This window comes from Channa argus, chromosome 22, assembly GCF_033026475.1.
Source record: "Channa argus isolate prfri chromosome 22, Channa argus male v1.0, whole genome shotgun sequence".
In the NCBI taxonomy this organism is placed as follows: Eukaryota; Metazoa; Chordata; class Actinopteri; order Anabantiformes; family Channidae; genus Channa; species Channa argus.
The window spans coordinates 852,308-866,782 of NC_090218.1; the positions used below are offsets into that span (position 1 = coordinate 852,308).

At 40.1% G+C, this 14,475-nt stretch overlaps 2 protein-coding genes across 2 annotated transcripts; one reads left to right on the top strand and one right to left on the bottom strand.

Moving 5' to 3' along the window:
• Window positions 1-1,642: 1,642 nt before the first annotated feature.
• Window positions 1,643-5,040, top strand: hsd20b2 (hydroxysteroid (20-beta) dehydrogenase 2). Its single transcript, XM_067492037.1, has 11 exons — window positions 1,643-1,869; window positions 2,550-2,596; window positions 2,740-2,815; window positions 2,899-3,009; window positions 3,576-3,643; window positions 3,774-3,818; window positions 3,906-3,940; window positions 4,027-4,108; window positions 4,213-4,278; window positions 4,514-4,663; window positions 4,750-5,040. Exons 1-11 carry the CDS (start codon window positions 1,719-1,721, stop codon window positions 4,858-4,860), a joined length of 942 nt encoding a protein of 313 aa, XP_067348138.1. The 5' UTR covers window positions 1,643-1,718; the 3' UTR covers window positions 4,861-5,040.
• Window positions 5,041-5,200: 160 nt separating this feature from the next.
• Window positions 5,201-14,455, bottom strand: slc12a9 (solute carrier family 12 member 9). The gene is made up of 14 exons (XM_067492033.1): window positions 14,240-14,455; window positions 11,935-12,176; window positions 11,424-11,558; window positions 11,170-11,307; window positions 10,782-11,084; window positions 10,584-10,691; window positions 10,194-10,305; window positions 9,961-10,118; window positions 9,803-9,885; window positions 9,588-9,712; window positions 9,164-9,356; window positions 8,902-9,076; window positions 7,217-7,363; window positions 5,201-7,117 (listed from the first exon to the last, which is right to left on the bottom strand). The coding sequence occupies exons 2-14, from the start codon at window positions 12,137-12,139 to the stop codon at window positions 6,276-6,278; spliced, it is 2,724 nt and encodes a 907-aa protein (XP_067348134.1). The 5' UTR covers window positions 12,140-12,176; window positions 14,240-14,455; the 3' UTR covers window positions 5,201-6,275.
• Window positions 14,456-14,475: the final 20 nt, after the last annotated feature.

The following is a 14,475-nucleotide window of genomic DNA, read 5'->3' on the forward strand; positions in this document are numbered from 1 at the left end:
CATAAAAAAAAAAAGAATGCTAATATCATTATTCTTATGTCAGTGTGGAGACTTCAAAATAATAACAGAAAGATTGTGTACATTAGCAAATTAATGTTTATTTATGTGGTGTTTAAAAAACAAGGGCACACATGGTTTAATTTTTCATCTTTGTTAAGGTGGTTATGTATCACAGGATTGTTGTTTTTAGATAGGGGAAGGTAAGACATTAAGATTGAAGCACTTTACCCAGTGTTATTTTCCCCTTCCATCTTAAATATGTTAGTTGTCTCCAAACTCTGCGATAGTGACATGTCAGCTCTCATTGCTACTGTCTTTTCTGCCCCCTACATAAACAGAATGAAGCAGCTAATATAAGCTAGGTGCAGGCAGCCACCTATCTCATAAGATTTCTTGAGGTACAGTATGTAGCTTCTGCTATTTGTGCAAGAATAAACAATAAACCATAGTGCCTGTGTAATATGTTATGCTAAGTATAAATGTAAGTCTTCATGCTACAGGAAAGAGCCAGCCAGCTGGAGAAAGCTGATGTAAGAGACCAGTGGGAAGATGTGAAAGTTTGTTGAGCTAGTCAAAGTTTACTATCTCCTCAGCTTCTTTCTTTGCAGTTCCTCATCCATTCAAACCACAGTGTGCAACATCAGTGTTGGAGTCGTAAAGAAAAGTTGTTCATGTTTTGTTAGTAATGTGAGGTTTTTTATTGATAGGTGTTTTATCAGCATTTCCTCATCAGTTATATCCTGCCACCAACTGTTAACGTGTCCTCAGAAACACTGTCTATAGACATTACTACCATGAGCAAGGTTGATATTAAAGAACACATGGTGTTAAATTGCCATTGCCAACAGCCATTTATGGTGTTAATTCCTTTTTATAGCACTGACAATTATACAGTTGATATATTGTATATGTCAGAGGGTGTTGTACAGAACAAATAAAACTTTGTCACATTTAGATGGAAGTTCATATGTGCCAACTACCAGTGACTCTGGCTAGGGGAGAATTATTGCACCGATTTAAGTTTAAGTTTATGATTTAATTTTATGCACTGGAAAAATCACATGATATACCTGTGTTTAGGAAAACCTGACACACTGTATTTTAATCAGCACTTTCATGCCCATAGAGTAGCAAATAATGAACATGCCGTGATCTGCATTGACCACTTAATTTAAACCGTTTGATAAGCTGTGCTCTTCATTTTTATTGAAGAGCACAGCTTCAAAACGTTCAAAACGTTCAAAACGTGTCAAAACGTTTTTAATTGTTTTACGTCAGACCTCAGTGTTATGATGCAAAAAATGAACACTAAAAGTGTTCAAATAATTCTGACCGCATTCATCATGTATGTGTAGGGGCGGTGTAGGGAGTAGACGTTGCTTTGATTTTGGCAGTTCTGTTTATCCAAGGTGGATGCATATGTACTGAAAATGTTTTTGATTACAAAGGGTTTTTATTCATCTCACGTCTTTCTGTTTCTAATCTTTGAATAGTGAGGTGAAAAACTGAATCGGTAACTTTGCTCAGACCCCTGGGAGTTGGTAGGTTTCATCACTCTCCATAACAACAGCAGGACGCGAGAGGTGGACCCGTTGGGAGGAGCATAGTACACAGTACAACTTATTTTGTGTAACAAAAAGTTAGGATGAACCAGTGTTCAAACATTTGTGCATCGTGCTACACAGGAATCCTGTTCAGTCAGAAGCCCTGCGGCAAAAATGCTGTTCACTGATGTACTGATTGTCACTGGTGGCTTTACGGTTGTCTTCTATCTGCTCAAACTATTATGGATTTGTTGCTATGGACTCCGGCAATACTTTTTGTCAGAATTCTGGCAATTGGATTTAAGAAGATATGGGCAATGGGCAGGTAAGATAAAAAGGGGTGGGAGAAAAAAAAATGTAGCTCAGCGCTAGAGCAATGGGTTGGGAGGTAGAAGGTTGCGGGTTCGAATCCCATCCGACAGGGATTAGAACTCGTTCTGCTGTGGCGACACCTCAAGGGACAAAACAAAAGGGGATAATTTTTTTTTCTCAGATGTAAAGAGGATGGTTATGTATAGAGACAAGTTGTTAACAGAGGTAATACAGCTTTGGATCTGCCCGGTGTGTGTGGAAATTTCGGTTCTGGTACTGTTAAATGATGTAGATGTTACTGAGATGAGAGGCTAAAGTAAAGACGGGCACACCAGTTTTTTTTTTTACCGCATTCATTTTCTTTAGCCGCACACACTCTTCATTCTCCTTGCTTGGAGACACACAGCTTTACATTCTATAAAAAAGATTTTCCATATTTTGCTATGACTCTTTTTTATCACTCCCAACACATTGACTAAAGACACAAATGGTCTTTGTTAGCCAAAGTAGGTTTTGTGAAGATATTGAGCAGGAAAAGACATCGATCTTCTGGGCTTTCTGTGACAGCAGTATCTTATTCAGGTGAACTCTACAGTAGAAAATATAAGTATTTCAGGTAGTTGCATTTTTTTAAATGTTCTGAAACGAATTTTAAAGTGATTCCTGTAACGTTTATGTTTTTTCTGTGTGCAGTAGTCACTGGTGCCACATCTGGCATTGGTAAAGCTTATGCCAGTGAGGTAAGTGTCCTTCTCCAACACATTCTTAGCAATTTTAGCTAAGGACAATTTCTTGATATTTGTGTGCAGGTTTATTTACTATTATAGATTGAGTGTTTACAACTTAGAGCCTGACTAAACTTATGTGTTATGTCACTTTCCAGCTGGCACGCAGAGGGCTGGATGTGGTTTTAATAAGTCGATCTGTAGATAAGCTGCAAATGGTAGCAAAAGAAATAGGTGAGTCACATTAAATAAAAGATAAAGGTATTTGTCACCATTATAAATTAGATTCAATATGAAACATTCTTTTTCCCCTTCAGAGGATAAGTATGGACGAAAGACTCACACTATCCAAGTTGACTTCACAGACGGCCAAAGAATTTATTCTGCTATTGCTGCAAAACTTCAAGGCCTGAATATTGGGATTCTGGGTAACAGGACTACTTATTACATACAGTTAAAGAACGTGACCACTTAAAATTTTATTTCTATTTACAGAGTAGTGTGTCAATCCTACAAGAAATATGCATATTTACTGTCTTGCTAAGAGTTAGATGAGAATATTAACATCTCTCTCATGCCTGTAAGGTAAATATGAGCCACAGCCAAACAGTAATTAGGATAATTAGTATTGTTTACAGTGCATTGATTTCTTAGTGGAATACTTCTCCTTTTGTACTTTAAGTAAAAGGACGACTAATCTGTTCAGTACTCAGCAGTACTCAGGATTACTGTTCCCTCTAGTATCTAGTCTTTGTGTTAAAATAAAATAACACACTACAGGCAGAGTTGCTTTAAGAAAGTGATTAAGAGTATTTCCAAAATGTGTTTCTTATCCACTGAAGCCTCATTCAACTGTTTGTTAATTTACTGAATGCAAACACTTTATTCCTGAACCTTAATGGGCAAATGAGAGCTACAATGAAAACCATAGTTTGATCAGTAAAGAAGGCAAATGCTTATTTATCACTTGTCTTGTGTGTGCCTTTTCATACAGTCAACAATGTAGGAATGAGCTATTCTGATCATTTTGCCTATTTCCTGGAAATACCAGATGCAGAACAGGTAAGTTTTGCACTAAAATGTAGGTTATTGTAGACAGTGCACTGCATGATTTATTTTTTAAACACTCTGAATTCTGTCTGCCTGATCCAATGTGTACACAATATTTTCTTTGTGTGTTTGTTCTGAACAGAAAATCACTCAGGTTGTCAACTGTAACATACTCTCTGTTCCTCAGGTAAGATATTGTAAAAATATTTACTGTAGGAGTGTGAGATTTATTTTACTGACTATATTCCTAATGGTGATTATTCTCCTGACTCAGATGACCAGATTGGTTCTTCCAGATATGGTTAAAAGGTAACGCCACACAAACAGCCAGAGGGCTACAGTGGTTATTTAAAGCGTAGGATGAATTTATGGATAGTTGTCGCTTTCCTCCACAGAGGTACTGGGCTTATTATCAATATCTCCTCCGAAGTGGGCATCCGTCCACATCCTTTGTTGTCCCTTTATTCAGCCACCAAGGTACTTCCTCATTCATATATTCAAATACACCATAGCCAGATCATACAGAAACATTCAGGTGGGGCACAAATTTTTCATGACTTTGAATTTCTTCTCTATTTCAGATTTTTGTAACATATTTCTCCCAGTGTCTGCACGCTGAATACAAGACAAAGGGAATTACCGTTCAGGTAAATTATGCAATACTCACTTCACTGATTGAAACTGACAAGCTTGTTTTTATTTAAAATTGTTCATTAGCTCATTCATGTCCAGGATACATTCATGCAGCTAACTCAGGTCATCTACTTTTAAAGTTTTGTTGCCTGTGCAGCTGCATCAAACATTTCTGCATTGGAATAAATGTTTAGTGTTTTTGCTCAAATTTAATTTTTTAAAGTAATAATTTTCCCTAAAATTCCCTAGTGCGTGGCCCCCTTTTTGGTGTCTACCAACATGACAAAAAATGTGAACACCAGCTTTTTGGTGAAGAGTGCTTCAGGATATGCCCGTGAGGCTTTGAACACTGTGGGTCACTCCAGCTACACCAGCGGCTGCCTGTCCCATGCACTCCAGGTCAGAGATGAGAGACACTGATGATGCAAAAATTAGCCACTGCAATTTCTTAACGGCTCTCGTTTCTCTTTCCTGTTGTCCCATAGAACATGGCTCTCTCAATACTCCTGCCGGACCAGATTCTCATGTCATCATTCTTTATCAGAAAGCTAAAAACCTTTGCAAAAACGAGTAAGCACAGAAAAATAGGGGAGTAATGACCTGCTTGCATCTGCACAGACTTCCGTTTAGTAAATTATTCATGACTTTCACAAAATAGTTGTTATATAGCACCGAGATTTACTGTACAGACTTTACTATACATGTATTTTCTAAAATATGTTGCACATTTATTTATTGTCATTGCATTAAAGTTTTTATTATTGATGGAGTGAAAATGTTTAACAGCTTTATTCACTAGTCTTTTTGGGTATCATTGAGTCACAATATCTGCAGAAGAGCATAACTATTTCAACTGTTATTTCTATTATTTACTCTTTGATAAGTAAGTAGACAGTCTTGTTTTAAAATGTACCTTATTAGTCACAAGGATAACAATACAGTGAATTTGTATTTAATACTATAACAAACATCAGATTAGGATCACCAGTAGTATACAATAATCAGTCAATTAAGACTCCCCCCATCATTAACCAAAACTCCAAACAAACCAAAAGGATAAAGCTAATGTTTTGTTTAAGATTCATCCAGTGTTGAACACATTGAAACAAAACATGACAAAAGTGCAGGAACATTTTAATCCCCATGTAAATATGTTGAATTCAGGGTTGAGTACAAATTAGACAAGTCTGGTTTCAGTCTTGACTTAGTCTAAATCAACCTTGCTTCTTACAAATTAGAATGGCTTTAGTTTTTGGTTTAGAAGCTGCAGAGCAGGAGTCAGCGCGTGGGCAAAAAAATCCAATACACTTAAAGCACATGCAACAGCAAGAAATTCAATAAAGTCAAATGTAAAAAGTGGTTCCCTTTGTGAGGACTGGAATGAAACATCCAAAGAAAACATGTTTTCAATAAGTGCATAGATAAGAAAAAGATCAGCTCAGGAACTGGAGGGTTTTGAATAGTCAAGAAACTGTCAGAAATGTAGCAGACAGAAAAAAACTAGCAGGGAAATAAGGTTTTACCATGGTCATTTTTTTTTAACCACAAACTCAATTTCAGCCCTGAGATTATTTTTAGACATTTCTATATTCATGTCCTAGACCACTCGTATTGCGCTAAACAAATTCTGTACTTGTTCTGAATAGTCTTTGAAGCAGTTTGGTTTGTGTCTCAAGTAACAAGGCAGACCTAAATCTAATGTACAGATGAAAATATATCAACATAAAACATAACCATAACAGCTTAATAGTCGAGCCAGCTCAAGTATTTTTAAACCAGTGCTTTATTTAAATCTACACATGACTTTGGTCCTTTTCTAGGCTTCAGTGAATGGAAAAAATTAAACTGCATTACAAGAAACTATAGTGGCCTGTGCTACACACTGTGCGTTAATGTCCATTTTCTATTAAATTACTGTATGTGTTAATTTTAGTAGTAACCAACTATAATACTTGCTGCATGTACCGTAAAACAAATGACAAAACATGAACAGTATCCATTACTGCCATGCTCATAGATCAGTGTATGTGACAGGTGTGACACCGTGAATCAGCAGCGTTGGTCCTAAACCACTGGTCACTGCTTCTAGTTGAGCCAAGTACTGCGGTGCCTGGCTGTGATGAGCAGGAGGTCGAGGTAAATACAGAAAGCGAACGGCAGCCTGTGAGCTGTGCTCCGTCAACGTACAGTTCACTGCAGACAAAAAGTCTTCAGACAGAGCTTGCGTAGGCTCTGCAGAGCGCTCCCCACCTGGCTTAGTGTGGTGCTGCACCACAGAGTCCCACGGCACAATCTTTATCGATGCCCTGATCCTCAGCTTCTTTAGCAACTCTCGAAAAGTTTCTTCATTAACCACCCAGCTCTGGTCGCCGGACTCAGTCTCCACATTCAGGAAGATTCTCATTCTTGCGTGGCGCCATTTGCTGGACATGTTGAGTACACAGGCCATCTGCAGCAGAAAGAGGCTGCACACGTCCTCATAATCACGACTGTCTGGCTGCAGCAGGTTAAGGGGCCACACGTCTATGGTCCGCTCTGATCCATCAACATTACTATCCCTACCCTCTCCCTCCAACTGGAAGAAATACCGACAAAGGCACACATTCTTGTTCATTTTAATGGCATCGGAAATTATCCCAACATATTCCTCAGGTGACAGCCAGCGTGGGCTCTCAACATGTCGCACCGGGGGGAAATGGGCCTGCAGAGAAGGAACATCAACCCCAAAATTATATTCATCCTCACTACTTTTCCCTATTGATGAGTCACAGAATGCAGTATCTTGTAGAAAGAAGTCCTCCGGAGTGCAGCTGTCATAGAAACCCAAGATTAATGTGTTGGGCTTCATGCCACCTTGTAGAGAGGAAGAAAAAAAGCAGAGTTGCCAAGTGCAGATAAAGGTAGTCTATATTGAATGTGGGCTTGATGGGGATTAAACAACCCAGAGCTTACCTAAGCCTGTGATGCGCAGCAGATGTTGTGTTCCCTGTCTGACAGAGGGAGACAATGTCAGGTCCACAAAGGCCTTTACGCCAAGTTTATCAACTAGACTCAACCAGAAGTTATACTGCTGCTGGACTGGGTCTGATGGCAGGGCGTCTAAAACACAGGAACGTGAAAATCATTAAATGCCATGAATTTGAATAAGCAACAATACAAGACTTCATTAAAAAAAAAAACACTTTAGAACTGAGTAGTGCTGCAGAAAACAGATAGGTAAATAATCTAATTTCAAATTATAGGCATGATGTCTCCTAATGACCATTAGAGAATGTACCTGAACCCATGAGATCAGTCACTGCAAAAAAACTGAAAGAATATTTTATGTACAGTCTCATTTTGTAAACCAAACAAGGACCTAGATATTTGGCTGAATTCAGAAATGGCCATCTTAAATGGCTGTGGTACAGAGAACACTTATTAATAATGCAAAAAAAAAAGCAGCAGGTGGTCAGTCAAAGCTGGTATATACCGTCATGTGCAAAAGACAGTACCCCCACTTTTAAATCTATGGTGGGTTTGTGTATGTTTGTGTGTAAAAACACAATAAAAATAATTTGATCCTTGCGGGTCTTAGCATTAGGCAAATACAATCTCAGACAAACAACAACATCCAACTTTTTTCTGTACCATTATTTATTTAACAAAACCCCCCCCCAAAAAACAAAAAGAACATGCTGGCCATACTAATTCCCCACCATGATTTAATAGCTTGTAGTTCCATCTTTAGCAGCAATAACTTGAAATTATTGTTTCGTGCATGACTTTATCAGTCTCTCACATTGATGTGTGATGTGTCATTAATGAAATTTTGGCCAATTCTTCACTACATCATTGCTTCAGTCAGGTTGAGGTTTTTGTGACTTTGTTTAAGGTTTCTTACGGTCAAACCACTGCATTTCAGTCAGGTTGAGGTCCGACTTTGAGTAGGCCATTCCAAAACCTTGATCGCTTTGTCATTCTGACAAAGATTTACTCTTCTGCTTGACCTAATTTGGAACAAGCTTTACCTATCAGACAGATGGCCTCACATTTGGCTCTAGAACACTGGTATAGGGGAGTTCATGTTTGACTCAATAACTGTAAGGTGCTCAGGTATAGTTTTCACCAAATGTGGTGCTGGGCATTAGGGCCAAACAGCATTCTTCCAGAAGTTATGTGGTTTGTTCAGATGCAGTTTTGCAACTCTCAGTTGAGTTTTCCTGTTCTTTTGGACAGAAAAGGCTTTCTCCTGGCAACCCTTCCTTAAAAACTGGAAATAGTTTTATAAACCTTTCCAGATCGATGTGCCGAAACACCTGCTTCTCTAGGATCATTGCTTTATGTCTTTTGCTCTTTGCATTGTGCTAACAAACACCTCAATGCTTTAAGAGAGCAAGCTGCTAAAACTTCTGCTCTTCTAGATGTCTGCAGACCTGTTAATGACCAATTAATTAAGCACTGATGATTAGCAGCACCAATACAAGACTATAACAATATTTTATGCTTTATTTCTGATTTGTCAGTCTGCAGTATTTAAAATTAATTTAAAAAAGTTCTTCCGCAGGGACCGGCACCACAGAGGAAAAGATAAGAGGAAGGCATAAAGGAATCATTCAACTTAGAGTTTGGGGAACAGACCATTAACAAAGTATTACCCAGATCTCCCAGCTGCACGTGGCCCAGCACAAACAGTCCTCCCTTCTTCAGCTGGTTCACAAATAGAATGAGCTGACAGGAAGAGCGAGGGTTGGCCACCATTAACAACACCTGTGGCCTCCAGAACTTCACATGGTCTTTCCTCACATCCAGCATCAGCAGATACTTGCGCACCTAACCATGGGGGAGACCGGAAACAACACTATGGACAAACTGTACCTTATGTTGGAATTTGCCTGCTCACTAAGAGAGTTCAGATACCTGATGGAAAATGAGAGCCTGGCTGATGTATCCCCAGCTGCTGGTAGGTGACCTGTAGTGGAGAAAAAGCAGCAGCAGTAACAGGAGGACGATGCTGCCTGAGGAGTACACAGGGTTAATGACAAACATCATGACTAAACAGCTCACAATCCCGAGCAGGCAGGTGTGCCAGGAAAAGAGCTGGAAAGTTGGCCTGTAAACACATAGGAAAAGAAAAACATAAATAAATCAGCAGATCACTTCAATTTTACATCAACAGTATGTGTTTCTGTTGTATTTAGGCTAGTAATAAACTACAATGTACTATTTTTAAAATCTGTTTCGTTGGCTATGGTTACTGTTCAGGCTGCCATAAATATGACAGAGTTCAGTAAAATTCACCAATTTGAAGCATTTTCTTGAATAGTAATTCAAAATTTGTTACCTAAAATTTGGTGCTGATGCCCACTCAAGAGCCAAACAGGCCAAGTCAACAGCAGCGTAGGCAAGCAAATAGAAAACAGTGACCAGACCTGCCACTGCATTAAGGTGGCCTGCAAATACTACACACTGAAACACAAATACACCAAAAACCATAGGTTAGGACACAGGTTGTAAATCTGAAAATAGATGACTGCACCCCACAGAACTAGAACTCACCTGTGCCAGGCCCCAGGTGTACAGAACTGCCACCCACGGATTCCCTGAGCTTGATGTGATGGCAGCAGGGGCTAAGGGCAGACCTGTTCAAGAAACAACGGTCTTTAATCAATCAGCTCATCTCATAAAGCAGTCACAGTAAAAACTTCAAACTTTACCAAAGAGGTGATCCAGAGCAAGAGCGTGGAGAATTCGAGATGCCCCAATCATAGCACACATTGCAGCTGATAGAGAGGCGCAGTATATCCCAATGGTGACAAATGGTGACCAGATATTTATTTTCTGTAGGAATCCATAATCCTGAATCAGTAAGGTCCTAAGAAAAAGAAACAAATTAATGTTGACGTCTATGAAAGTATAGACGGGCACACTATTCTGGGCCATTTCAGACCTTTCACACGTGGCGCTGACCAAGATGAAGAGGACGACGTAAACTGTGAAAGTGTAAATGACGGCTACAATGGTGCCTTTAGGGATGGAAACACTCGGTGTCTTCAGATCTCCTACAGAAACAGAGTAAAAGCTTGTAAAAGCTTGCATTAGAGCATAGGTGTTTTTGGTTACATGTCCCCCCAAAATATGTAAACATTCTAGAGTTGCAAATATCTTATGGCTTTTCTGGCAGAAACACATTTCTTGACTTTCTGCAGTTGTAAAAGTAGAAGCATCATAATGGAAAAATAGTCTATTACAATTAAAATTAAAGGTCAGTTTTTCAAAACTGTATTTACATAAAAGTACAAGTATTATGTGCTAAATGTGTTCCAAAAGAAGCATTAACCTGACATGTTGGCTCCAGCCATGATGCCAGTGCAGCTGGTGAACATGACAGCAAACACGGAGGCAAAAGTCATGACAGAGTTGGTGCTATAGTCCAAAGAATAACCAGCTGATGAGGAAAAAACAACAGAAGATATCTGTAATAAATGCAGCTAAATAATTAGTATTATGCCACTTTGCTTTTTTCAATCATACTCACAGCCAAGGTTGTTCCTCAGAGTGGCAGCACTGAAGCCCGTGTAGCTGGTGTTGTAGTGGAGGGTTTGGTTGCCAGATCCCGGATGGGTGATAATGATTTCATGAGGTTTAACAGCTATAAAACTGATAAAGATGGACAACAAGGAAACTGTGACCACGAGGAAGATGACGAAGGCAGTGCGGGAGTAGATGTGGGCGCCCACCAGACACACAAGCAGACACAGTAGAAGGATTACAGTGGAGTACAGCACAGTGTACCAGTAACCCTGAGGAAGCACACGCACCCCCTTAGACACAGCTGACTCTAAAAAAAAGGAAAACCAGCAATGACAGCTTATTGATGTACAGAAAGATGATTAGTAAGAACATTTTTAGAACCAGAAACTTACCAGGATCTGAACCAAAAACATCAAGTATGGCCTCCACGAGACCAAGGACATATTCTCCACATGCAAACACTTTGGCCAGGAAGAACATTAAACCAATACTTCCTCCGAACTCTGGGCCCAGAGACCGACTTATCATGTCTGGTCACTTTTTGTTAAGGTTGATGTTAAAACATGTAAAAGTGAAAGTGATATCAAGTGACACCTTAGAATAAAAAAATGAAACATATTTAAAGAGGTTTGGTCTGTAAGGATACAGTAGGCTCCACCGCCTTGTATAGCGCCGTTGGTGGAAATGGCACAGATGGACAGTATTGTAAGAGATATAATGGTGTAGGCTACAATCACCATTAAAAGACCCTGTAAAAGTCCTGCATGGCCAACCACAAACCCTGCATGAGAGGTCACATCAGTTTTAGTCACTACAGCACAATAACTCAGTTACAGTACAAAGCAGCTTTTAAACTTCTAGTCTCTACACACACACACACACACACACACACACACACACACACACACACACACACACACACACACACACACACACACACACACACACACACACACACACACACACACACACACACACACACACACACACACACACACACACACACACACACACACACACACACACACACACACACACACACACACACACACACACACACACACACACACACACACACACACACACACACACACACACACACACACACACACACACACACACACACACACACACACACACACACACACACACCTCACCGGTTCTCAGAAACAGCACAATGCTAAACATGGAGAGGATGGTCGGCACCATCACCCCAAAAAAGGTGTTCAGTTTTCGAGGGTCTCTACTTGGCGTCTCGGAGCCAGACTCAGGGCTGTTGTGTGTTGGTGTGCCACATGCCACTGCGGCTACAGACAGACCACACACCCCTGAGGTGACCAGGGGCGTGCGTTCGTTCGACATGGCTGGTGAGGAAGAGCTTCCAGTTAGTCTGCTTCCTCTGTGAAAAAGGAATAAAAAAAAAATTAAAAAAAAGAAATATTACAACACAAGCTTTGCTTTCAATTTGCATCTAAAAACAATGCTTTCACCTATTAAAACCTGCAGCCAGACATGTTACCATTTCTCTCAGGTCTCTTTATATAAATATCTTAAATGTGACTCCCCCATCACTGGGGCTCAACTCAAGCGCTGACACACATTAGTGTAGCTTTCCTTTATTTAATAAAGGCCCTTTGCTTTTTTTCCCCCCAAACCACTTTAGTAACTGTAGTACATTTATTCTTATGCCACAACTCACCTCGAGATGTACATATATTTTTTTTACTCCTTAATTTTGTACTTTTGTCGTGCATGCACCCACATGGTATGAGAAGACTTATTTTGCCCTTTCCAGCACTTCCTAGAAACTAAGATGTCATGTGTACAGCACCTCATCACACATTCCTTCAAAAGTGCTTTTGGCCTCAGATTAAAAAAAACAAACAAATGCAGTCGTATTGTGAGGCAGGAAATTGGAAACAATAAAAATTAACATTTGGTTTACACTTAGAAGTCAGAATACATTTCCACATGAGATTTAGCAGTTTCACCAGCAATCCTGCCACACAGTCACCTGATGTTACACTGCAGCATCAGGTGACTGTGTGGCATGATTCATCTAACCTGTTCCGTTACTTTTTCCCATGGTCAGTCTCGTGTTTTTTTGCACGCCCTAATAGTTAAAAAAAAAACATTTTTTTAACTACATGAAATAACAAAGGTAAGAAGTGCTACATGTGAGCCTGTGTGTGAACTTTGCAACTCACACAACTTAATGAAAGCAGCTGCTCACACCTTAGGTTGGTATTTGCAGTCATCAGATTCACAGCCGCATGTCTGTTTTGACATGCTACTCAAACCAAATCTCAGCTGAGCTGCATGCCCGCCTGTGCACAGGTGACCTTGGTTCGCTTTCTCTCAGATGCTGACATTCTTCTTTGCCCTTCTTTCACAGAGAGGCTGTTTTAATCACTGAAGCTGTTGGCAGTATTCCTTCAATGCCGACCGCCCTTGTGAGCTATTAGTGTGGCTATAGGAATCACATGATGGCAAACTCCAACTAGGGTGGATGTTTTCTAGCACATGATGGGACATGCAAGAGACATGACGGCTTATACTTTACCACCCAGACTAAGATAAAAAAGTAAATAAACACTAACTGATTCCAGCTGCCCAGATGGGAGGATTTTGTGCTTTTCTGTTTTAAAATTATAAATCTACTTTGACCTGTTTGAGTACTGCTTAGACAAACATTATAGTTTTGGGAAATCTAATTTACATTTTGTACAGTTAATCAACAATAACTGGAAAGTAACCGGCAAATTAATCATCATGTAAATAATTTGCCTAGTTTGACAGTTTGGTTTATGTGTTCAGTGAGTTATAGGCATCTACCACTGATGTCAACAAGCCCATCTTACAACAGAGTTGCACCTAATTTACAACCCTTAAGCAATAAGACAAACAAGGAAGTTGAAAATTCTGTGGTTATTGCAGTAACACATACTAATTTCTCAGAGGTTTAGTTCCTGTATCACTAATGCTCAGTATGGTCGTATCCTGCAGGAAGCTGTGAATGGATGAAGTTGATGGACATGATGATGATTCAGACCGCCTGAACCTAGAAAAGGAAGGGCCCTCTGAGCTTTCACAGACCCCTACGGGGTTACCAAAGCAAATCCGCGTTGGCATCATAAATACGTAGCACAATGATGGAGTAAATGCGCTGTATTAAAAAAAAAAAAGATAAATTCTGTCGTTTTTATTGTAAAACGGTAAACACGTTGATAAACAGTGCGTCACACTTGCAGCAGCTGCATATCGGGTAAATGTCTGTTTACGTCCTCGCGCTCAGGAAGTGGTCGCGCCCGCATGCGAATAAAAATACGCACTAGCCAGGTGTAAAGAGGTGCTCGCGCGCTGTCATTCAGCAACATCCACTTTATTTACTTTCGCATCAGCTTTTGTGCCTTGATGGCTTTGGTCTACCCCTTGAAACACCAAGAGGACAGTCAAACTCACCTCACTGAAGCTGCCCCGCTGCTTCCTGTTTGAAAACTCCTTTTCTGATGAGATCCACTAAGTCCGTCTGTCTGTGTTTGTGTGCATGTGTGTGTCTCAGTCCCAGCTCGGATCTGCTACGGACAGTCAAATGTAGCCGCAGCAGACCGGCAGAAAACGCTGAACTATCCTGAGTTGGATGCTGAGGAAGAGCTGAGCCGCCCAATAACAACGCAGCCGCCGCGACACGCCTCGTC